The following is a 23298-nucleotide window of genomic DNA, read 5'->3' as shown; positions in this document are numbered from 1 at the left end:
CAATTATTTAGGAAGGTATTGGCGGGCGGCAAAGTTCAATCATCTTTTGGAAATATCTCAGCGGTAGTGCTACAGTTCCAGAGAAATAAAATAATATTGAAACTTCATCTAGTGCTTATCCATGCCTCAAACTGACTTTTCTAATGGCTTCCATCATGAACTCATAACACCTGGATAATATCCTCCATCACCGTTTCATCAACAGCAGCACCGATAATCGTATCTTCCAAATCACGATTACTTGCCTCAAAATGTTTCACCTTCTTGTCAAACTTGAGTAAAGTCTGTTTGACCTTCTGCCTTCCTTTCATTCCCTCATCATCCATTCAATCTTCACGAAACTGATTGAAATTCTTCCCATTGACCCAATCCCATAAACAAGTATCTTGAAAAGTGTGCCACGACTCACAAATGGCTTTGAATCCAGGACCATCACCATTTAGTGTTGAATATTCCCATTCCTCAACCAGGAATAAGTATTCAGAGGCACTAGCATCGTACCAAGAATGACCCATTCCATGGGGGCTTGGCAAATCAATCGTGTTATCTATCATCGTATGTAAGCCGCGGCTGGGCTTTAGCTGCAGACCATCTTGATTCGTAGCATCGAGGATGGAGAGACAGGCAATGTATCTTTTCTCCAATCTCCCCTCTTCTCTCGTATACCCTTCCCCGTATTGGTTCTTTGAAAGAAACATTGGGACTAAGCTTGGGCCACCTTCACCACCCTTCCCCGACATCATTCGATATATTTCTGGAACCCAATTCTGCAGCAAAGGTGCGAGAAGTGCTTCGTCTTGTTTTGGTAGATATCCCTCGTAGATAATATCAGTACCCGGAGGACACCATCGGGCCTTGAAAAAAGCCCAGTGAAGTTTACAAGTGAGCCCGAAACATATTGAGGAGATGATTTTTCCATCTTCCTGCTCACAAAGGGTATCGACGATTTGACGAATTACCAAACCTGGAAGATCGGCAAAGCTCTTTGCTGATTTGGTTCTGATATTTTCTGTAGAAGATCCATAATTTGTAACTTTCTCTGGGATGTGTCGAATCATGGACTCAACCTGAAGCACTACGTCAATGTCCTTATTCACTTCGTCCCGCGAAATAACCGCCGCTGTCTTTTGGCGCTTCGCTCTTGATCCATCTAGTAAAGGAGGAGATATATTGGAGAGATAATTTGGTTGTCCCTTATCCTCGTGTTCTTGTGCAATACTTGGCATGGCGTTCGACTTCCACTTGTGCTCTAGATCTATGCTGGCATGTGCTGGCGATGTTTTTTTCGAGGGAGTTGAATGTGACTGTACGGGAAGGATTGTAGAATCACCTTTGTTCTCTTCTTCGGTTCCACTGTCTTCCTTATCTTCTGGTATCTTCGACATGCCGTTACTTCCTCGCTTGACTCTGCGAGTCATCATATCTTTACCGCGTGAGAGTCTCTTTGTTTTGAGTGCTGGCATTGACGATGAGATGATGCTCCCGTTTACGTTTTGAATCTTCGGCGTAGGCTTTCTTCCATGGGTGTATCTCTGACCTTTATGAGTCACATTGCTATGACGATTCGTGAAATGAGTTGTTTGTCTTGAATTCCTTGAAGTTGAAATAGCGCGTTCGTTTAGCCGTTGAAGTGCCAACAAAAGTTCTCTGCCATACTTGGGTCCAGGGACCGTGCCCTTAGCGATCGGAAGGTTCAGTGAATTTCCTGTATATGCTGAGAGCGGATAATGAATACCCTTATCCTCCTCGCTGTCGTCGCCCTCTTCACTGTATTGATCCTTTTCGTTTATGAAAGCAGTAGTACTGCTCTTGTGTCTTTCTTGTATGTCTTTATTGGGCGACAGACTCTCGATTTTTGCTGTATATTTTCTAATTGGAACGGAGCGATCTTCTTCTTTTCCTTCACCATCTACAGTTTTGCTACTACGCTGATGCGAATGTGCCTGACTCCAATGGCTCGCAACAATTGGAATACTCCGGGTATCTTTTAAACCGCTCGAAATTGGTCTGGATATCTCTTCAGCTTCTTCAGTACCATCTTCACCCTTGTTCTCATTCTCACTTTCGTGTTCCTCGCTCTCTAGTTCCTCAACGCCTGTATCCTCACTCTCTGACACCAAGTTTATGATCACAGGAGCTTCTCTTCGAGGCTTACTTGATTTATTGACTGTCAATGGCAAGCTTTTATTATTTTCTCGACGAACTCGGCAGATTACAACCCCCCTTTCGAGTTTTCTCCTAAAAGCTAGTCTTCTTTTGGTCTTGCGCCCGTGAGCTTCCTTGGCTTTGGCGAGTAGGCCCTTTCTTTTTTCAAGACAGCGATTCCGAGAGGGAGCCAAGTTGGCCTCAGAATGGAGTAGGTATAGAGAATGGGAAAGGCGACTTAAAAACTGATTAAGTTTTTGCGATGGTCGCGGGGGTACCTCTTTTCTGACTTTTTTTGGCATATTGAGGGGAGAAATAGGTCTCTGGTTGTTTCGGGGTGAGTTTGATCAGAACATAAGCGGGATCGCTCATTCAATTGGAAACTCTGATCGTATTATTTTACGTGATGTTGATTGATTGAAATTGAGACAGAATGAACCTCGGACTTTTTCAGATCGGGATGTTTACGAGTATGTGACGAAGAGAACCCTTTATCTTGGTGTGCCTTGAGCCTACATAAATCCTCCCTCAACCACATACGGCTCTGGCAAGGTTTATCAATCAGTATCACTGATTCCGGCTTTGTAATGCTTGCCGTGCTAGCATAAGTTAGGCTTGAGAATTTAACAATATTCTGCTACCGTTCGTCCATTTGAGATATATCCTACTACGGTTCAAGCGTAATTTGTAGAATCTTGCAAATGTCAGAAAGGTACGCTGCACTTTTCATTCGGAAGCCGCGATATCATTGCCTTAAGCGCACGTTCACAGCTTTTTGTTAATACTCCTGCTTCTTCTTGTGGCATTTCATAAAGTTCTGGGAGACTAATATGGATGTACTAGTGTGCAGCAGATCGCTGCACGATTTGAGCGCATATAAAGATTACACTAATCACAACTCAATGGTCCTGACCTGCCCATAGCATTCGGAATCTTGCAAGATGATATCGGCGCGTGAAATGATACGATGACCCACTCTTGTTCCACAAATATCTTGAGAGGTCACATTATACAAATCCACATTATATACATCCACAGATACTAAAATTCATTTCAGTTCAATGATCCGTGAAGATGTTTGCAAAGACCTGTAACCTAGGTTTACCTGGATGTGGTAGAATTTGTGCCTGAAGAGTTCAGCTCAGTAAGAAACAGAAATTGATTTTCTATTCATGATAACTGGAATGACATTTTTTCCTTTTGGAAAATTGATAACAATTGCTTAACTACTCGAAAATATCTACCGATCCATTCTGCGCAACTACTTCTGCTAATCTCACCATGACACATCTCAGCTAACCCTAAGCCCATTCGTCCTAGCAGCGCAGCCCAGTGCCATTTCTAATTTGTCGATCGGAGCTTCACCCGCCTGTCCAGACGGGTGTATGCTCACAAGTTTGATTTCTTAGGCTCTTCCGTCTACTTTAAACGCCGACCAGGTCGAGTATTCTGAACAAACTTCGTGCCTCTACGCTGTCTTCTGTTACGCTTCAATCTAACAGAGGTTTTCTCAACAAATTGAAATGGAGATCCTAGCTTGGATGTATGGCATTTGAATTCAGTATCGTGATCTTTGATAAACTCTGGCATAATATGAACCCAGTCATCTAGGCCTTCTTCTTTCTCGAATGTCTCTTTTCTGTTGCGCTCTTCAGCTCTGGAATTATTTCGAGATGGGGCGCTCGTAAAGTTAGCGGATGTTTGGACACGATTAAAAGGTGATGGAAGGAGAATTTTGGAAGTGGATTGTCTAAATGTAGCGTGGTTGTTTCGATTCATTTATCGAAGTTCTTTTGGATTATGCTGGAGAAAATCTACTTCGTAATTCTTCTAAACTGTGAAAACAAGAGAGTAGTTGAATACAAATATCTGCTGTTTGCTTCTTGGGGTGAGAAAGCTGCTGGTGTTGAATGTTTCAAAATTTGCAATGTCGATATCAAGAGTTTGAAGATTGATGTTTGGAAAATGTATCCATAAACTCAAAATTTGCGAGTTGATACCTTTTTTTCTTACGGCTATTCATCTATTTGGGTATGTAATCACACGCTTGACCTACATAAATTTAAACCTGTTCCTCGATCGGCTAGTGAATGTCCAACGCATCCGGACCAATCAAAATTAGGTCCGAACCTTGGCACTATAGCTAAGCGAATAGACATTCGTCTCATTCTGCACCGTCTTGAGAACCAAAATACAGGTAATGATTTCAGCCACGGTTCCGTAGGTAATAAAGATTTCAAATCATGTAAGTGGGGTCTTAATCACTGATATCATATAAACAATTGACTTCGAGTCAAGCCTTGGTTCGATTACAGCGTGTACATGCGGGGCGATGTACGAGATAATACCCTGAGTCAGAGGCGCCACCTTAAGAAGATTTCCATGTCCAGAAAGATCCTTGAACTTCGATGCAGCTCTCTATATATTTCTCTCTCTGATTAGAAGTCATGCTCTCATCTAAATGTCCAACTTTATAACCAGTGAATTCATGGCATCATGCGGAACTCTTCCCACCCCAAAAGCCCACGAACAAGTGAGCAATACGATAGAAATCATAATATCATATTTTAAAGAATGATACAAAAGAATAGTATAGAGTGGTATCATTATAGTGTCGTGGAGAAGAAGAACAGTGAAGTCCGGCAAGAGATCTGGGTATTCCGACAAAATATATGACTCACCTGGAAAATCGGAAGAGTGAAAATGGTCCTGACACTCTCCATAGCTCTTTTCGTATGACCTAAGCCGATTCTTGATATTTTCCTGGAATTTTGATATAGGAAAGAGCTCCTGAGAATGAGCTCATTTGTAAAGATGAGTCTGCCGAAAACTTCTCCACGCCGCATCATTACTCCAGTTACTATTATCACCCAAAACTGGCGCTATAAGACAACAATCTAAGCCGGCACACATCTGTCTTGCTGCCTCTATGCACCACGCCTCACCCATTCCAAGGGGGATTAGGACTTCTTTCCAATATGAAGACATGCTTTGAGAAGGTAAGCCAGCAGTAGAAGGGGTCGATCTGCAGGTGTAAAGTCGCAATCGATCCATGTATCTCTCCTCTAGCCGTCTTTCCGCTATGCTTTCCCTTTTGCCATACAACTTTCAGGATAGGAACATAGGAACTCGCCTGTATGTCCAGGAAGAACTGCAGGTAAGACGATACTTCGGTCCTACTCAAGTCTCCAAAAGTGAAGTTGTAGTTTGATATTCTGATGTTGAAGTTGAAGTATGTGGATGATAAAGAAGAAGGTCAGTAAATTCTGATTGCGAAAACAGTGACTAATAGGCTGATTTAATTGTTTGGGCTAATTTGTATAGGTAAAAAATCTCTTACTTACAACTGGACAACCTAGTTCAGGTGAGCTTCGACTCAACAAGGTACTGGCTTAGCTTCAGATATGCATATGATACCTCCACATGTATCATGATATATATCGTACAGCTCGATGACTCACTCATAGAGCCGAAGTCAGAAGCCTCAAGAGATGAAGCTTTGATGAATCTTCTATATCTTCAAATTCTACTTCTCAATTCCCATTCATCTTCTCGTTTACCATACACTTACCTACCCATATTCGTAGAAAAACACCAAGATTCAAGATATCTCTCTGTCCCAGATAATTCCTTCTCCTCACTCCGTTTTCTCTTCCACTTCGTTTAAAGCAAGCTCGACTCAGCTCAGCTCAATTCCACTCAACCCCGAGATTTCAATCTTTCTATGTCTTTAGTTTTGGTTTTGGTTATGACCAGGATAGGAGGGAAAAATGAAAAGGGGAAAGGACGACAAGTTTGAGAATAGGAGATTCGATTGATTTGATACTATGTGTGTGTGTGTGTGTGAATGCAGGAATGTATACAGCTGATACGGGGTAAGGGGTAGAGTAGTTGAGTAGATGGCTATGTATATACTAAAAGCCCAAAACAGATAGACAAAGGAAAGAATCAAGTCTCGATGTGTTCAAGATGAAGTGAACAGTTAGATGAAGTGATCATGTAGCACACACATATACACACCCACACCTAAATAAAAAAACACATCACAGCACAGTATCATTCAAACTCACCATTACATCACCAGAGAAATCTCATGATTCATCTACCTATTCTCTACCTATATATCCATGCATCTATCCATTCAGCCGTCAAACCCCCACAACCTCTCCAATCCGGCTCACTCACTCTGCAAAAACTAAATTCTCAAAACCACTCCTCTTCTTTAGCACTATCTATCCCCCAAACTCTCCCATCTTCTGCTTTCCCTCCCACGGATCTCATTTATATATTCTTCCTATTGTTTTCCCCTCCAGACGCCAGCTCCCTTGCCCCAATATCCTCGATCCATTCCCTTTTCTCTCCTCCGCTTCGTAGAACTTTTCACTCCTCACCACCCTTTCTCTCTATCTAAAACAGATACCTAACCACCTTGTACAATTCTATCTCCGTCCCTACCTAACTCCCTTTTTTATCCTTGTCATTCTTTTCCCCCTCCAACCCTTACTACTCTAATATACTCAATCCTTCCCTCCCCTCTTTTTCTTCTCCCTAAGACTCCTCACTCCTCATTCCTTATCACCCCTCTCTCTATCCAAATATATCCCTCTCCCAAACAAATGGTCGTTTTATATCACCTGTGTCACTTTTATTCTATACATTATCCTCCCGACTCATAATATGACCATCTCCGCATCTAACTCTCTTACCCCAACCCATAATCTCCCTCCTCTCTTCTCAATTCAACTCCCTTCCACTCTACAATGCTTATTCTCCCTTATCAAATAGAATTCATCACTCCCCCTCCCCTTTCAATCCCAAAAGACTCTTCCCCTCTCAAACAACTAGTCATATCATTTCACCATCATCATTTATGCCATTTTTCACCCACACCATCTTTTATCCACACTATTTTACATCAGCACCATCTTCTAACCTTAAACTCCCCATCTCAACTTCCACATCCCCATCTCCATTTCAGAGAAAGAATCATCATCCCTACATATTCCCAACTCTCTCCCCTATCATCTCCTCCTCCTAAACATACATACATCTACACAATCCACTCATTTACATAATTATTCACACACTCATCCACCCCTCGATACCCTACCTATACGCACATACACCTACCTACCTCTCTACCCCATCATCAACTAAACCACCTACTATCTTTAACTCCTCTTCCTCTTCCTCTTCCTCTTCCTCTTCCCCCCTCCACTTATATCCATCCTCCAAATCCACACTCCCCCCCAACTATCTCCAAGTCTCTCCACATACCTTCCCCCTTGAAGCTTCTTCCCTCGTCTTTTCCCTCTTCTCCCCTTTCCTCTCTCCCATCATCTCCTCTCTTCTCCCATCATCTCCCCCCCAACTCCCTTAACACCCAATAGCCTAGAGAGCCGAGAAAGATACAATTTCCATCTCCACATACATCTCCAAAGCCATATCAGAGCACTATCCGAACCCATACTATCTGAAGAAGAAAAAAGAAAAAAGAAAAAGAAGAAAAAAACAGCATCACCTAAATACACACTCACCCATCAAACAATCTTTCCTTTCATATATCAAAGAATTCCATCCACAACTCTTCATTGTAAATCCCATGCATTTTTTTTCTCCCTTTCTTTTCACACAATCCCAGCTCAGTTCAATTCAGTTCAGTTCATTCAATAATAATTCATACTATATTCATTACAACTTCCCTACGTAAATGAATTTTATCTAATCCGTCCCCTATCCCCATACCACAAAGTAAAGATTATATAACTATGTCCACATAACTCTAACCAATCATATCATATCGTTCTTTCGATCCATTCATTCCTTCCATTCTAATCATCCATCCATCAACTCACAATTTGCAGTTCAAAGAACCTCCCAGTTGTGCACCCAGCAAACAATCAAAACTCCAGGTCCAATCCTTCCCTATTTAAACTCCCAAACACCTTCATCCATTAATGGAGAACCCTATCCCATTGATTTATATCAACCCCCAATTTCCAAACTCCCATCATAAATTCCATTTGATGCTTGCCAAAAATTTCGTGAAAGAAAACCATCAACGATGAGATGAACATTGCAAAAAGGTATCTTTCCATCCGTCCATAAATAGCCAATTGACCATTGACTTAAATCAAACCCAAAAGTAACGAAAATCCTCTTCACTTCCCCTCAAGGTGTCGTTCCCTCCTCAATAAACCCCGTGCCCTCGCTCCCCTTTTCCTGCCCCTCTACTTCCCCTTGAAACTATAAAGTCTAACTTCACAATCCTCACTTCCTGTACACATTCTACTATCACTTAATCCGATACATGTAACTGGACCTCTATGACCCGTAAATGTCCTATCACATTTTCCCGTCCTCGCATCCCATACTTTCGTCATCATATCTTGGGCTCCACTGACAACTCTCAATGTATCACCTGCAAGTGCCCATACACCTTCCACATGACCAAAGAGTGTTTTGAGACAGCGACCTGTTGATACATCCCAGAGACGAAGATTATTGTCCAACGCACCGGTGAGGATATAGCGGGGAGGACGAGGACGACCTGCTGGCCACGAATCAAATAGAGAGGAGCCTTGAGACGAAGAACAACTTTCTCCGATTGGTCGATTGAGTTCAGTTGATGATGCTGTACTTGATGTTCCATCATCTGCTTCTTCAACATCCACATCATCAAATTCATACTCGGGTGGTAGGATGGTGACTTGTTGAACTGGCCCCACATGACCTTCAAAAGTCTGGATCGTACGTCGAGTGTCCAGATCCCAAAGTCGAATGGTACAATCATCAGAAGCAGAAAATAATGTTCTGGAAGCCGAATCAACTTTGACGGCATTAACCCAGTCCTTGTGACCCCGTAAACCGAATGTAGATTTATCTTCAAAATTCCAGACCTTAACCGTTCGGTCAATAGAACCTGAGGCTAGAAGATTTCCTTCAAAGTGAAGACCAACAACTCCATCAGTATGGCCCGGATAAGACGACATACATTCTCCAGTACGCCAATTCCAAACCCGAATACTTCTATCGAGACTTCCACTGATCAACTTGGTGTCATCAAATTGCAATGTTCGAATTCCAGATGTATGACCACGTAAAGTTCGTAAACATTCTCCCGTCTCGATATCCCAAATCTTGATGGTGGTATCATATGATCCAGTAGCGAGGATATTGTCGTCGAATTGTAAACAAGTAACACCATTTGAATGACCTCGGAATATTTTCAACGAGCATCGACCATATTTCCAATTCGTTCCAACCTTGAATCGATCCTTGTATACGTCCTTCCATGGCCTAAATCTTGGTCTTCCAAGGCATGATTCCTCCGGATTGGTACGTTGTCGCTTTGAGCTTTCTCCTGAGGACTCCGACTCAGTGGCACTTCTCTTCCCTGAAGCATTTAATGTCACAACACTTGTTCCCGTGTTGCGCAAAGTATCCGACATGGCTGTGATCTGAGGCGATTGACCATTAAGACCTAATCCTGTAGCTCGCAGTTGTTGTTGTCTCTTCCAATCTCTCAATCGTTTTCGCTCCAACAATGGTAAACCCCAACCACACTTTGTACATTTTCTATCAATATGCTGTTCACACATCTTGTGCCAAACAACATCGTCATCCGCCATTATTCGCCATTGTCTACTGACTTGAGCAGCTTTGCATAAAGAAGTTGTATCGAGGTAGCAGAGAATTTTAAAGGAGATTTCGGAAGGTAAAGCTGTGATGAAGTCAATTCGTATGAGGTTCTTGACAGCGGAGGAGAGGTAGGATAATTGTGGAAAGCAGCATTGCGATAGGATGCCTTGAAGCATAAGGTTTCGATGTTTCGATGGCGCAGCAGAGAATAGTGTCCAAACATGAGAGATACCTTGTTGATCTGATTGCGACAAGGTCTCAAGTTCCTATGATCATATTAGTAGATGTACGGGGACCGTAAGAGGGGTGAGATGTGAGGGGGCGAGGGGTAGATTGTGTGACGCACTCTTTGTAAATTCTCCATGGTAGGTTCATCTGCGGTTCTTCGACATTTCGAATCTGGTCGATGTCGATAACAATATTTTGTGTTTGGATCTTTTCGGGAGATTGATGTAGTTTGTGGGGGTCCAAAAGGAGCGTATTGTTCTGGAATGTGTTTCGCAAGAAAAGGCGCAACTGTTTGACCTGCCAATTTACTTGTCGACGAGATGGTGATTGTAGGATCGGAATGATCGTGATCGGCTCTGCAATTGTCCTCCATTGAAAGAGGTTCAATGGATTCAACTATATCAGTATCAAGATTTTCGCGATTCGATTGTTCTTTTGTTGCTAAACATAATTCTTGAATGTCTCCTGTTGAAGTATTCCTCCTTGACCGCTCCAGATCCAATTCGACGTTATGGCGCAATGCTGAAGATTCGTCATGATTTGACGCCATAGTGACCATGTTATGGTGAAATATTAAGGAATGGTGGAGAGGTCCAGTAGTATTGCGAAATGGATTGGCGTTTAGACCAGGGCGAGTAAGATAATGTAATGAATGTCTCGACCGCGCAATGTGTTGAAGGAAGGTTCGATTCGATAATCATGAACAGTCTCTTTTTAACTCAAACCATCGATTATAATTTTTCTCCTCCTCTGTTTGCTGAGTTGTCTCTTGTCTTCTGTTGCTTGCGCAATCAATCACCAGTCAGATTAATAGAGGGTCGCTGAGTAGCTAGCCGGGATGGTGGGCGAGGTTGAGGTCAATTTTTGGTTTATTGCGTGCTTCGGTGTTGTTTTGACCAGGGGACCAAGATTTTTAGGGTGAGATTACCCAGGTTGGTAGGTAGGTAGGTCGGTAGGCAAGTCACTAGGTATGATATTTGGATAATTGGATAGTTGGATATTGGGATATTGGGATAAGAAAATCCGGGGGTAAAAGAGCACTACGACGTATAGGTGAAAGGTATGAAGACTTGTGGATGAAGGTGGTATCTGCCGGTACTTCTTTTGACACAATTTGATTCATGGGGTAATAGTCCTCTTCTTATTCTTGTTATGGAATTTATACAATCACCACGCGATTAAAATAGCATTGTATTGTTTTCTGTCTTCTCTCGTGTCAATACGTTAACTTCACTCATCTTTCCTTCCTTCACTTCACCCTTCACCCTTCACCCTTCACCCTTCACCCTTCACCCCAAAGAGGCGACAGATAATCTAAAAATGGCGTGCGATCGATGAGTGCCTCAGGTTTCCATATCACGCGATAGAAATTAAAAATTGATCATTTTTTCCATAGAAAAGTCTAATAATTATGTAAATTTTACTCCAAATTTTGAACAGAATTTGCCAGCGAAAGAATTGTATTTCAAATTTAATTCATTCCAGAACACGTCCGAAGTATAATTACATCTTGATTTTTAATCACATTCGCCCGCGAGATTCTTTTCGAGATGTTGTCATAATCTATCGAGTTCTTAACTCCTATTACTGCTTTCGCCTCTTTCTCTCGGTCAATGTCACCTTATGTAACCCTTCACCACGGCGAAGGAGACCCTGAATCCAATGCTGCTTTTATCAAATATCCTGCCTCCTTCCTCCATTGTTTTGGCCGTCATTCCAAAATACTTCTCCACTCTCCGCATCTCCTTTTGGATGATCATGATCACACAATCAATCAAGTTACCGTCACTCATGGATGGGGACAATGATTACCATGTCTCCCTCGAGAGACGAGAGCTGAGAGCTGAGAGCTGAGAGCTGAACCTTAAGAAAATTCCCCGAGATCTCCAAGAAACACCCAAGAAAGATCATCTCATCTCATTACCCCATCGTGATATTGGAATAACCTCACCAATTGCTAAATGCTTCGACATGCAGTCAATCTTCGTCATAAAATCCTCTAATCTGTATATCATGCACCACGTGGCTCAGATCTAACCGAATCGCATATTAGTTCCCGGTGAAGCCCAGGAATTGGGTAGCTGAGGCTGCTGAGCTAAGATCCTGCACACAGATACGAAGTCATACGAAGTCATACGAAGGAACTTGATCATTTCACGAGTCAATGTCAATATCAGATGTGCAGTCGAGACAGTATACAAGAAGCTGATCAGATTGAAACAGCTGCTTGCAGTCTGGAGTTGCAATCAATACCACTTCCCAATCAACAATTTGTATTTAGCCATCAATAATCCATTCTACTTACATAATTCATCCATGATGCCTATGTTTCACTGGTCTTTCATTGGATATTTTACCTAGGTACGCACATCTCAGAGCCAACGAGTAGATGTGTTGGTTGCGTCTGACCAAGTTCCAAAATACTTGTTGCTTCTGTATATGCCCTTATATGAACGTGTGATCGCTTTCCTCTCTCTCCCCTTTACAAATCTCGGGTATGCTTTCCGGAGGGGTGTGCTGGGAGGGAATTTCGGTATGAATCTGGTTCACGTTACATTTATCTGAGTTGGATTCAACACTTACTACTTACTTACTTACTTACTTACACTTGCGGTATAGTTTTATTAATAAAGCATAGATAGTTTAATAGAAGCATAAAGAATATAAACGGCATAATCATTCAGATATGACATCTGTGATACGATGCATTATCCTCCTCAAAACAACAAACAATATATTCCCAAGACACCGACCAGCAACAGAGATAGAGATATCCATTCAGCCCCACTTACCACCCACCCCAGATTTTTGGAATCGTAGGACTCGACCCTCAAATCTCAGATGTGCAACAGAATAATTTGCAGATCACGTGAATGTCATACCCAGAGAGTCTGATTGGTTGAATGTATTGATGATTTGATTATGAGGTCATCGGAAGAACGATGGATTATGAAATGAAAAGTAGATATTAATTAGGTATCTGCTTAAAGGGAGGAGGTAGTGTGTATTGGATATGAAATGTAATATCGATGAGTGTAAATTCGTGATTCTTCTTATTCAAGCTCAAGGGAATATAGATTAGCAGTAGTTATTACATTCTAATGATCTGTCTCAATACTAAATAAAGTGAAGAGAGGAGACATGCAATTACCAGAGAAGTGAAAGGTGTAATGAAGAGGGTAAAGAAGAGGGTTGTAGAGGTTAGGTATGGAGGTGAGGATGAGAAAAAACTACTGGTGTGTAAGGAGGTTAGAGCTAAGTTCACACAATTCACATTTAAAGAGTCTAGTAGCAATAGAGAGAGTTGGTGTGTGTGTCCGTGGCATAATTTTGGGGGGGAAAGTGAGTAAAGCGATACGGAAAACGAACACATATAGAAGTATCCTACAAGACGAGAAACAAGAGACGCGGGTCAGGATAAAAAATGATAGAGTTATGTGATTGAAAGTAAACCCTAACAAAGACATGTAATATGTGGTTATATATTCATATAACACTTGGGTTGGTATCACATGATAAGACATTTTCGGTTAGGTTTAAGGAGAGCTAGGAAGTATTTTGCGGGTAGGATGAACTAATACTATCTAGAATATTGATCATGTATCGAACAGTACCTTTTGATTGAGTGAAAATGAAGAGAACACGTGAGAATAATCAATCGATGTATCAACTCGGTATCTCGTTCGACATCACATAGAATGTATCGACGCATATCGCTGCATCAATACATCGACTCGGTTTCCTTCCCGATTCCCAAGGGATTGTTTAGGATTTTTGTCCCGCTGTGAGTAGATTCTTGAAACATAAACTTTTGAAGATGGATTTGGATGCTGTGGTTGGATATGAGATGCTCTAGCTTCTTGATGAAAGTACTTTATAAAATCGAATCTACACGACGTGAAGATATACAGACGTCGGACGCTCAGCTCTGTGAAATTGAAAGAAAGATCAATTCAAGGCTGAGGAATACTGTGGTGTTAAGTTGAGGATTACTTGGAATTTGAATGATAGGATAGGATAAGATGAAAATTGGGTATGTTGTGTTTCATTAACAGTATATCCAATAGTCTGCCAGTATTCCATCTGAACAGCGAGCTAAACAAACTAAATAGAATTCTCTAGAACTACATAAACTATCAGAAAGATTTCAATATATATTGTTTAAACTAATTAATTTAATATTATAAAGTTCAGATTATAATCTGGACTTTTAGATTATATAAAAGTAATTATATAATATAGTTTAAGCTTTAAAGTAATTATATTTTAATAGTTAAATTAGAAAGTTGAAGTTTTATTATTTTTTAAAAGAAAATTAGATTACAAGATATTATATAAACCTTTATTTAGTTCAGCTCGTCTGGACTTTTAGATTAATAATCTAGTTTATTGGGGATTTTGAATATTATAGACGGACTATTCAATATCTAGCTAAACTTAAGCTTAACTATTTAATTCAAATAATCTAGTTCGTCCTACAGTCCGGACTATTGGAAACATTGTTCATTAAGCTTCTGATAGGTGCAGGAGAGTTAGATATCTGATTCAATGCTTTTTGACACATGCTCTTGAATCCCGTTTGGAGTTTTGATAGTATGAATCAAATTATAGCATTGCCAGATTATCTGACTAATTATGTTGGAGACAAATCAGCAATTCTGACTCAAAGCCCCATATCTACATCTCGCTCATCGTATGTATTAAAACTCGGTGAGTCGAAAATATGGTGTTCTTCATGCATACTATACAATTATATTCTTTACACGTAGAGGATGTGTGTTAGAACATATCTCAATATCTTGTAGCTTTTAAAGCATATCAAGCCGGCAATTACGCAAGACGCAAGTTAGCATTATTGGTTCAGCATTGTTAGAAATCTTTGCTTGCTTGTGTCTTTCTTCGGCCTCTAACGTTTTCACATACGACTATAATTCCACGCAAGAAGACCTGATGAGATGAGAAGAGAGGAGATTCATTATTCGTAAACTAAACTAAAATAAGACGGTCTAAACAACTCAACGCTATTATTAGCAATCTGAAGACAACGGCATACCCATGTCATGTGTGCGCAGTATCCCCAGAATTGCCAACAAGAGATTGTCCAGTTTCGCCAGGTAAAAGTCGAAGCATTATGCCAAAGTTGACGTTACCCATGGAAGAGTAGTCATTACTTTGACGATAATTTCTCGGAAGAAGAAGAGAAAGTTTCGAAGCAGCAACGATACTGCATGAATACCACAGCCCTGACAGAGCGGGCTGGTACATTACTTTAACCCATTCCTCAGAATAACCCGAATAGACTCCTCCACGCCTTTAATATTCTCCATAAAATTGACTGCCCTTGACCAACCTCAGCATCGCATTAACAACCTGCTTAATCTTATCCTTATGCTCCTCGCTTCGCACATCCACCAACTTCAACATCTCAAACCCATCTCTCATACCAACTTTCGCCTTGTCTTCACCCAATCCTCGAGATCTCTTGTAAGCCATTGCTTCCGGTTGCGCCTCAACCCAATCTCTCAACATCCAGGTTTTATAAGTCGACCAGACTCGGTAATGACGACTATATTCCTCCTTGTCATTAAGCCAGTGATATTCTCGATCCAAATGGCAATCAGACTTCCATTTAAAGATAGTATGTTTGAGAAAGCGAGTGGTGGCTGAATACCATTTCTCGCCCATTCTATATGGGTTGGGAACAAACCAGTTGAGACCTGCAGGTTGTCCAAAGCCATCAGAACGAACACCATTGTAGATGCAGTAGAATCCAAGAAAACAATTGCGTCGATATTCATATATTCTTTCTGCGAGCCTCTTATCTTTCTCACCTCCCACGTCGGGATATGCGGCGATACTGACAAAGACATCGATAGACATGACGTCAAGAAGTACCATTTCGCCGTGCAATAATCGGCAGGGTAGAGGACGGTATGCTGGAAGCATCCAGTCGATCAGGAGATCTCCGAGTCTGTGGGGAACGCCGGCTTTCTTAGGGTTCCATGTTTTAGGGGATTGAACGAGCAGGGAGACTTTGGGGCTGTGGATTGAGCGGAAGATGGCCCAGTGGGGACGGCAGGTTAGGGCAAAGCAGACCGCGGTGCAGAAGTCGCTTTCGAAGGTTTGATGTTCGGAGATGAGACATCGGAGGATGAGACGGATGATTTCTGTTGGGAAATTAAATTTGGCGGCTAGAAATAGAAGACGTATTAGCTGAAGCTCTTTTGTGTTGAGGATGAACTTTGGAAAAAGTTGAGGTCAGAAGGTTGAGATGCAGGAAGAGTGTTCGAATATGGATGAAGTGGTTCTTCAGATGAATGAACGCATGATAAGAAGGAGAGAGCACGAAAGATGAATGAGAAGACGACCTGGTGTATTCTTTAACGAAAATGACCATTGCAGGTCAGAAAACCATGATACGGTTTATCTTTTAGTGTTCTGGACTGGAGTTGAACTGACACCAAAGATTGTGGAATGATGACAGTATGAGTAGCTGAAGTGGTTGAGAGTTAAAAAGAAAAACGAAAAATCAAAACGGAGTGACAGCTATGAAATGACAAAGTCTAACCTCTTCTCTTAGCAGTATTATATCTCTTCTTGCGAGCAGGTTGATCGCCGGTTCCATTTTCCTCCGACTTCGTCTTTTCTGCTGGTCTCTTCTTAGATGTGCACGCATCTGCGAAATATTAGTAAAGCTTTAGTTAACTTAACCCGCGTTTAAACGGAAAAAGACAGGAGTAGAAGAAGGAAGAGGAGACTAGCGGCAGTCACATACAATTAACTTGGCTTGGGTCACACTTGAGGAAATTTTGCATGGTGTTAAGGCCCTCTTGTACTACCATGTTACGAAGGCGCATCACTTGTTCGCGGTCAATTTCAGCTCCATCACCCTGACTGAGGTTTGCAAGAAGTGGACCGCGAACTTGGAATCGCTTTTTGACAGGTGCAGTCCGATTATTCCTTGCAGAAGCCGAGGCAAGAGACGAGTTATTACCAGCTGCTGGTGTATTGCTTGTGTTCGATGCCGAAGTTTGCAAGACAAAGTTGTCCAAGTTGGCTTGCGTTGACTTCGGAGGCGGACGACTCTTAGGAGGCATCTTGAACGTTGAAGTTGTATTTGCGCTGAAGGTATTTTCTTTCTGGGTGTATCGAAGGTGGAAGTAATGGAAGTTGAAGGAAAGGACTGAGAGTCCTTGGTGGTGTGGTTGGTCGGTTGGATTTTGGCGGCGGGGAACCTTGATATGCCTAAAATGATTCAAGAGCCGAGTTGTTCCAAAATCAAGATTACCTAAAGATATTGGCCTGATCATATCTGTGGATGGTTAGTGGGGATTTTACAGACAATTCGCTTAATTTGCTCTCATTGGTTTATCTAAATCTCTACATTTAGACCTAAACGTGATCTAATTAACAGAGAAAGATACTAAAATGATTCCTGATTGGTCTGTTTCATATTACAGAACATATCAGTTGATTTATTGTCATTTACAAAGCCAGCCATGGTGTTAAGTTAGGTCATGGCATGTTTACTCCATGAGATTAGGAAAGCACTGTATGATTTCACTAATTTGATAGCCAGAGAGAGGTCACATGTAAGTCTCATAAGTCAGAAAGTTTACTTTGGTATGTGAAAGTATCAGTTGGTATTCGACAAGATAATCCATAGGACTATGAGTGTGTAAAATGCAATGCAAGTGCCCCTGATTGTAGAAGACGACCGATGAAATGCTAAACGTAGTTGGTAGTCTTGCAATCCATTCTAATTGTGACCAACCGAGCTGTAAATATTCTGCAGTCTACCACCCCAATGCTGTGAATAGACGCGTAGTAGAATCAGGTCTTTTCCAGGAGCCCCACCTTGACTTGCCTACAGCAATCCATATATCACCTAGTCCAAACGGACTTGTAACCTTCTGCTTCAATTCTATATAACGTATGAAATCAGAGTATCGTCTCCGATGAATCGCTTCTTCGATACTTTCTACACCCGGTTCCCCATATACAGCACAAGATAGATAGTAAGGGATGACCGAAGAAGATGGAAGACGATATTTGGGGCCCATCCACTTCTTGAATAACATGAGTTGCCTACGTTGAGAAGGCTTAATATGATGGTTGATATCTGTCTTATCCTCAAAGAAATAGGGGTAGAAAACAAGTTTATGTATAATACTTTGCTCAAGGACGCTGTATGACTCGTAATGCGGATTAAACAATGGGATCTTGTCGTATTTGAAATCGATAATACTTGGAATCTGGTCCATATGTTCTTTGAGGTAGCTTGTATGGTCCAGGTTACGAAGTATTGCCCAATTTCTGCGGGAAGTCAAGCCGAAACAAAGGGCTGAGCAGATATCAGGAAATTCTTTTTCGAAGAGATTGTTCAATATCTTATCGATAATTTCGGTAGGTGCAATTTCAACAATGGATGGTTCTGCTGTCGCGCATTCTTGTATCTGGGCGTTCGCTGTCATCGTTGAACCATCACTCGATCCTATGTTGAGTAAATCGCATTAGCATTGTTTTAGGAACCTACGTTTGATCTTACCTTCTTCGTCAGCAGCTCCTTCTCCCGGAAGAAGAACGGTTTCCAGTTGATCACTTAATAATCTTGACTTTTGTCTCCGGCGAGATTCCTGATAGGTTGAGGTATAGAAATGAATGATTTGAGCTTCGTATACTGAAATTAAACGAAACTGGTTAGTTCTATTGACAAGGGAAAGGAGTAAAAGTTACAACTCCAGGGAATTCAAGGATTTTACCTGTAGGCACCCGTCTCAAGGGCGCTGCGCTGCTGTGAAGGATAATAGTATTCATAATTCTTAATTGTATGTTCTGAATACTTGTTGACAGGCTAGGAAATAGAGTCGATAGGAGTCGATGGATCTACTTCAAATAACAAAATTCGAGGTCCTGGTGGCTTGAGTCTTTATCATATTACTTGACATCATCACCCTGCTGTATATCACATTTCTGTACAACCAAACCTAAAAATGTTTTCGGGTGGCCTCGGCTCAAAGGGCTCCCCCCTTATTGCCGAGATAATCCCCGGATGCTCACAGATGTATTCAGTTTCTCGAAGTGAATGTTAAATTAAAGATTAAAATGATTTTTTGAATGAAAGGGCTTTCACTGCCAATAGGATAAGCCCTTTCATTCAATCTTACCCTAAAAGTGTTAGGAAGTACCTAGTAGGCAGAATAATGATTACCTCTGCATCCTGCTTCATCTCTTCAGCCCTGTATCAACAATACTCGACACCACACACTTACAGTAGCCGTACAACATTGAAATCAACAAGATGACCTCTTCAAATAGACATGAAGTCGAGCTAGACAGTTTTCCAGAGAATCAATGGGAATATGATATCGTATCAACAGCGCATCCCAGAGTCCAGTCCCGCGTTGAAAAATGGCTTAGCCAAATCGAAGACCAGCAACTACAAAAAATCGAAAGTAGGCTATAGACTTCTTTGAACAAGACGATCCAATCAATCACAATACTGCATTCTCACAGTAGACTTGTTACTAACTCATGTATCTGCAGATCCTCGGATCCCTGTTGAAATTATCTTCCAAATTATCGAATTACTTCTTAACGATCACGATGAATGTACGGCAGTCTGTGTCGCTATTACAGGTCGTACCTACTATCGATTCTTCCGCTCAGTCCACCCGGAACACGTACTACTCATTTCAAGACCACCATACCCTCATAGCCCAAAGGGATTTCCGCCTAATCTCGCAAAACTTCTACACGATTCGTTAGTTCCAGAGTACCGATTCTTGAAGCGACTCCATCAATTCCTTCTTTGCTCTGTCTATGGAGATGAAGCCGGTACTCCTAAAGAGTGGGATCTGATCCAGCGAACGAGCGACTATCATAGCATTATATCAAGACAGGGACGCATAGTCGGAAAACTTATTTTGCCAAGTCCATTCGGAATGGGAACCGATTGGTATCTTGCAGCAGTTCGCCAGTTCGTCAAACATGTTGAAGAAGCTGTTCCAGATTTATCCACAGTCAGTAGTAATCTTATGCAATATGTACCAGTCGTAATGCCCGGGATCTCTGTGATTGGACTAACAATGAGTACATTCACGTCGACGGGACTTCCAGTTCGTTTAGTCAACATGGCTCCATCGTCGGAGACCAGGCCATGGCTACATGGAATACCATATCCTGGAGTAACTTCGACTGGACATATAATGCCTGGACAGACGATGCTCGGTCAAACACCCAACCAAGATCAACTGCGAGAGAACTTGAGGATGACCAATCTTGCGGTCAAAGACCAGTATGCAAGAGTTACGGGAATGCAAAAAACTCACCTTTGGCACTTGATGGGAAAGTACGTTAGCACGCGGATTCTAGATCATGATCCAAGTGGTAATGTACTCAATAAAACTAGGCGTATGTGTTTTTGGGAGGCAATACTTCAAGCTTCAAAACAGGATTGGGAACAGTATTTTCTTCTTTTTGCTGATGGAGTTGAGGTTCGAAAAAGCAATGAATAGGCTAGATTGTGGACCTGAGGGTGCAAACTTAGGTTATATGGTTGCGATATATGGGAGGAAGCTTTTTTCGATCTCTCAGGTGGTTATATACCATTCTCCAGGCTTTGCATTCAAAGGTTAGTTCTACAGGAGAAATTGACTTGTTTTAGGGAAATGGATGGACTTTTCAGACTGTTTGCAGAGGTCAGCGCGGTCAGGTTTACTCAAAATATCAGGTTCATATCGAGAGAATTCGAGATAGGCATTAGCAATGAATCTTAGTTTCAGCAGAAATGTGCAATAAACAATAAAATTTAACTCAGTCCACTTGTGCGCAATTAATGATATTTCGCTTGTATCTCCAGAGGGATCAAACAAACGCTTTTCTCAAAAGTACTTGACTGAGCTTGGTTAATGACCTCCAGCTGCAAAAAGAAATTGCCATTGTGACGTATCAAAAGTGTAGCAGGTCTAATAGTCCCATGTTTATTGTTATGAGTTTCAGGATACCACTTACTTAAACACATGATCATACCCGAGCTACGGTGATAGTTCCAATCAATCTAATAGTCGGCTCATCAACCAGCAGACTATTACGTGTTTATTGTATATGCAAGTCCCCAGGCAAAAAACTTGTCGTAGCAATACTGCTGTACAAACTTCGGTAAAGTGAATCATCTTCACTAACGCCCAAAATTTCAACGTGGTAAAAAGTATTACCTACGTCGTAAAGAATATTCGATACGGCATTGACTTAAACCGAACTCTACTTAAAGATCTCGGCTCTCCATATATCCTTCCTTAACATCCACATTAATTTCTCAGCCCTCCTCGATAGGAGCAAAATCTGAACTAAGTAACAGACATCGATTACTTTTTGGTAATTGCAAATACTCTTCGAAACACGATAGATACCGACTGAAAAATACTCAACACGCACAATGGTCTGGAAACACCGCCCTAAGCCCAAAAAGCAGAACCAAGAGACTGGATGTAAGTCGCCGGAAACTGAATTCGTTGCCATTCCCAGTAAGTAAATTCTATTCTTTGTGACAACTACTATTTGCCATTATCATTTCATGTAAAGAAGTGCCTGCTTACAACGAAAGCTAACACGATTACCCCCTAGCTACCGTTGCCCCAACCAAGAAGAGCGAATTCAAAGGATTTCCACTCGACATTATAAACATACTCTTCGATATACTATTAGAGCAAGATGAAAGGACTACCATCATTTGTCTTGCTCTTACATGTCGAACCTGCTGGAATTTCTTCCAAGGCAAACCGTGGAAGAAATCTATTAAATTCGGTAGATGGGAAGCTGACTCTTTCTATGAATACTGCTTTATCGAGTTGATTGAAACCTGGATTGGCCCAGGTTACCGTCGTATTGGCCCTGATAGTCGGTATATTGAAACACCTTTTCTATCGCGCGCCGTGTATGGAGATTTTCCAGGAGTGGAGGAAAAAACTTTGGATGATCGATGGCAAGACTATAAGACGTTGAATATTCAGGATGAAGAGACGTATAAATTGATTCCTCTTGTTCCAAAACCTTTTGGTGTGAGCGCGGATAGCTGGTTTCGTCTCGCTGCACGGCAATTCAAGAATGAAGTTTTGAGCTGGGACTCTTGGACTCGCATGAGGGCGAAACTAGCTGCGTCTTATCGTCGTTCAAACTTGTACCGTTGGTTACTTTCCAACGGTGGTCAGGAATGGCTCCTTTCTCACAGAAAATATCGGAAAACTAAGATTTGTAACAATAATTCAATGGCAGTATTGATTTATTTTCCGGATGAAGGCAAATCATGGCCCATGGAGCCCGAGAGATCCAAGCCAACTGGAAGAGGAACAAATGCGCGGAAGCTCAGGAAATCTGACAGATGTTATTCTCCATCTTTCTGATTGAAAAGTCACAGAGCATCTGGGGGCTACTACTTCAATAATGTATGAGAGGAGATTAAGGTAATTCAATCGATTCCAATATTAATCGAGGAAAATATTTTCAATGTGAATCGATTTCTTGATAATCCCGCCCCTAACTTCCACACGAAGTAGGTATCTACTGGATCTGTGCCAATCTGCCAGAATCTTGAGCAATGTAGGCCCTGTAGCATGGTGTCCAACTTATCGCCTCATTTCATCAGGGATGGAGGAATTCTAGTGACTTTAACTTGACTTCGGTGGAAAAAAGTCTTGTACAGTTATAAGATGCAGGATCTGGATAATTCAATGAAAACTTGCTTCTTATACCGACTCCAAATTCAAGTGAAACCAATCTTGAAAAGAATACATGAAATCCGTCAAATCATCAGTTTTTTCCAGCACTGCTGAATGACATGTGACTCTCGTTTCATCTTCAGGGGTGTTTAGCGCGCGATAGAACAAGGGCCCGACAACCCCGCATTGAATTTCTGACTAGATGACCTCGCATCTTCCGGTCGTTCATCAACTAGCTGTGAAGTCTAGCATAGTTCGATGACGACTATTTCCTCAAATTGTGCTTGGACATTGGCTTTGGTACCAATGTTCTCTTCTGATGAACCTTCAATCTTCACGCCGGAAAGTGGTAGTCTTTTTCTTGTGAATTGACTTTCCACAAGAAAGCATGCAACTCTATTCGTCATCTTCTCAGCGCATTGTTTTACGTCATAATATCTGTCTGAAGGTTTAAAGGCAGTAAGACACATAGATGTCTGTGTGAAAAAGCAAAGAAAGCGACAGCAGCGAGACAGTCTCGCTGGAGATGTCGCCGATCGACTGTTTTATGGTGCGCAAAGAAGCTCCA

At 41.6% G+C, this 23298-nt stretch overlaps 5 protein-coding genes across 5 annotated transcripts; 1 reads left to right on the top strand and 4 right to left on the bottom strand.

Moving 5' to 3' along the window:
- Positions 1 to 326: 326 nt before the first annotated feature.
- Positions 327 to 2447, bottom strand: Bfra_004068 (uncharacterized protein; the record flags this gene model as incomplete). The annotated part of the gene is made up of 1 exon (XM_037334474.1): positions 327 to 2447. One exon carries the CDS (start codon positions 2445 to 2447, stop codon positions 327 to 329), a length of 2121 nt encoding a protein of 706 aa, XP_037193008.1.
- A 1117-nt stretch (positions 2448 to 3564) lies between these two features.
- Positions 3565 to 3924, bottom strand: Bfra_004067 (uncharacterized protein; the record flags this gene model as incomplete). Its single annotated transcript, XM_037334473.1, has 1 exon — positions 3565 to 3924. One exon carries the CDS (start codon positions 3922 to 3924, stop codon positions 3565 to 3567), a length of 360 nt encoding a protein of 119 aa, XP_037193007.1.
- A 4451-nt stretch (positions 3925 to 8375) lies between these two features.
- On the bottom strand, positions 8376 to 10573 carry Bfra_004066 (putative sulfur metabolite repression control protein; the record flags this gene model as incomplete). The annotated part of the gene is made up of 2 exons (XM_037334472.1): positions 8376 to 10052; positions 10133 to 10573. The coding sequence occupies 2 exons, from the start codon at positions 10571 to 10573 to the stop codon at positions 8376 to 8378; spliced, it is 2118 nt and encodes a 705-aa protein (XP_037193006.1).
- Positions 10574 to 15327: 4754 nt separating this feature from the next.
- Bfra_004065 (uncharacterized protein) lies at positions 15328 to 18831 on the bottom strand (the record flags this gene model as incomplete). The annotated part of the gene is made up of 6 exons (XM_037334471.1): positions 15328 to 16205; positions 16583 to 16690; positions 16790 to 17326; positions 17903 to 18508; positions 18563 to 18694; positions 18777 to 18831. The coding sequence occupies 6 exons, from the start codon at positions 18829 to 18831 to the stop codon at positions 15328 to 15330; spliced, it is 2316 nt and encodes a 771-aa protein (XP_037193005.1).
- A 484-nt stretch (positions 18832 to 19315) lies between these two features.
- On the top strand, positions 19316 to 22415 carry Bfra_004064 (uncharacterized protein; the record flags this gene model as incomplete). The annotated part of the gene is made up of 4 exons (XM_037334470.1): positions 19316 to 19469; positions 19561 to 20510; positions 21422 to 21539; positions 21640 to 22415. 4 exons carry the CDS (start codon positions 19316 to 19318, stop codon positions 22413 to 22415), a joined length of 1998 nt encoding a protein of 665 aa, XP_037193004.1.
- Between the last annotated feature and the right edge of the window lie 883 nt (positions 22416 to 23298).

The sequence above is a fragment of the Botrytis fragariae genome, assembly GCF_013461495.1.
Source record: "Botrytis fragariae strain BVB16 chromosome Unknown tig00000050, whole genome shotgun sequence".
Taxonomy (NCBI): domain Eukaryota; kingdom Fungi; phylum Ascomycota; class Leotiomycetes; order Helotiales; family Sclerotiniaceae; genus Botrytis; species Botrytis fragariae.
This window is presented reverse-complemented; position numbering and strand designations above follow the sequence as displayed.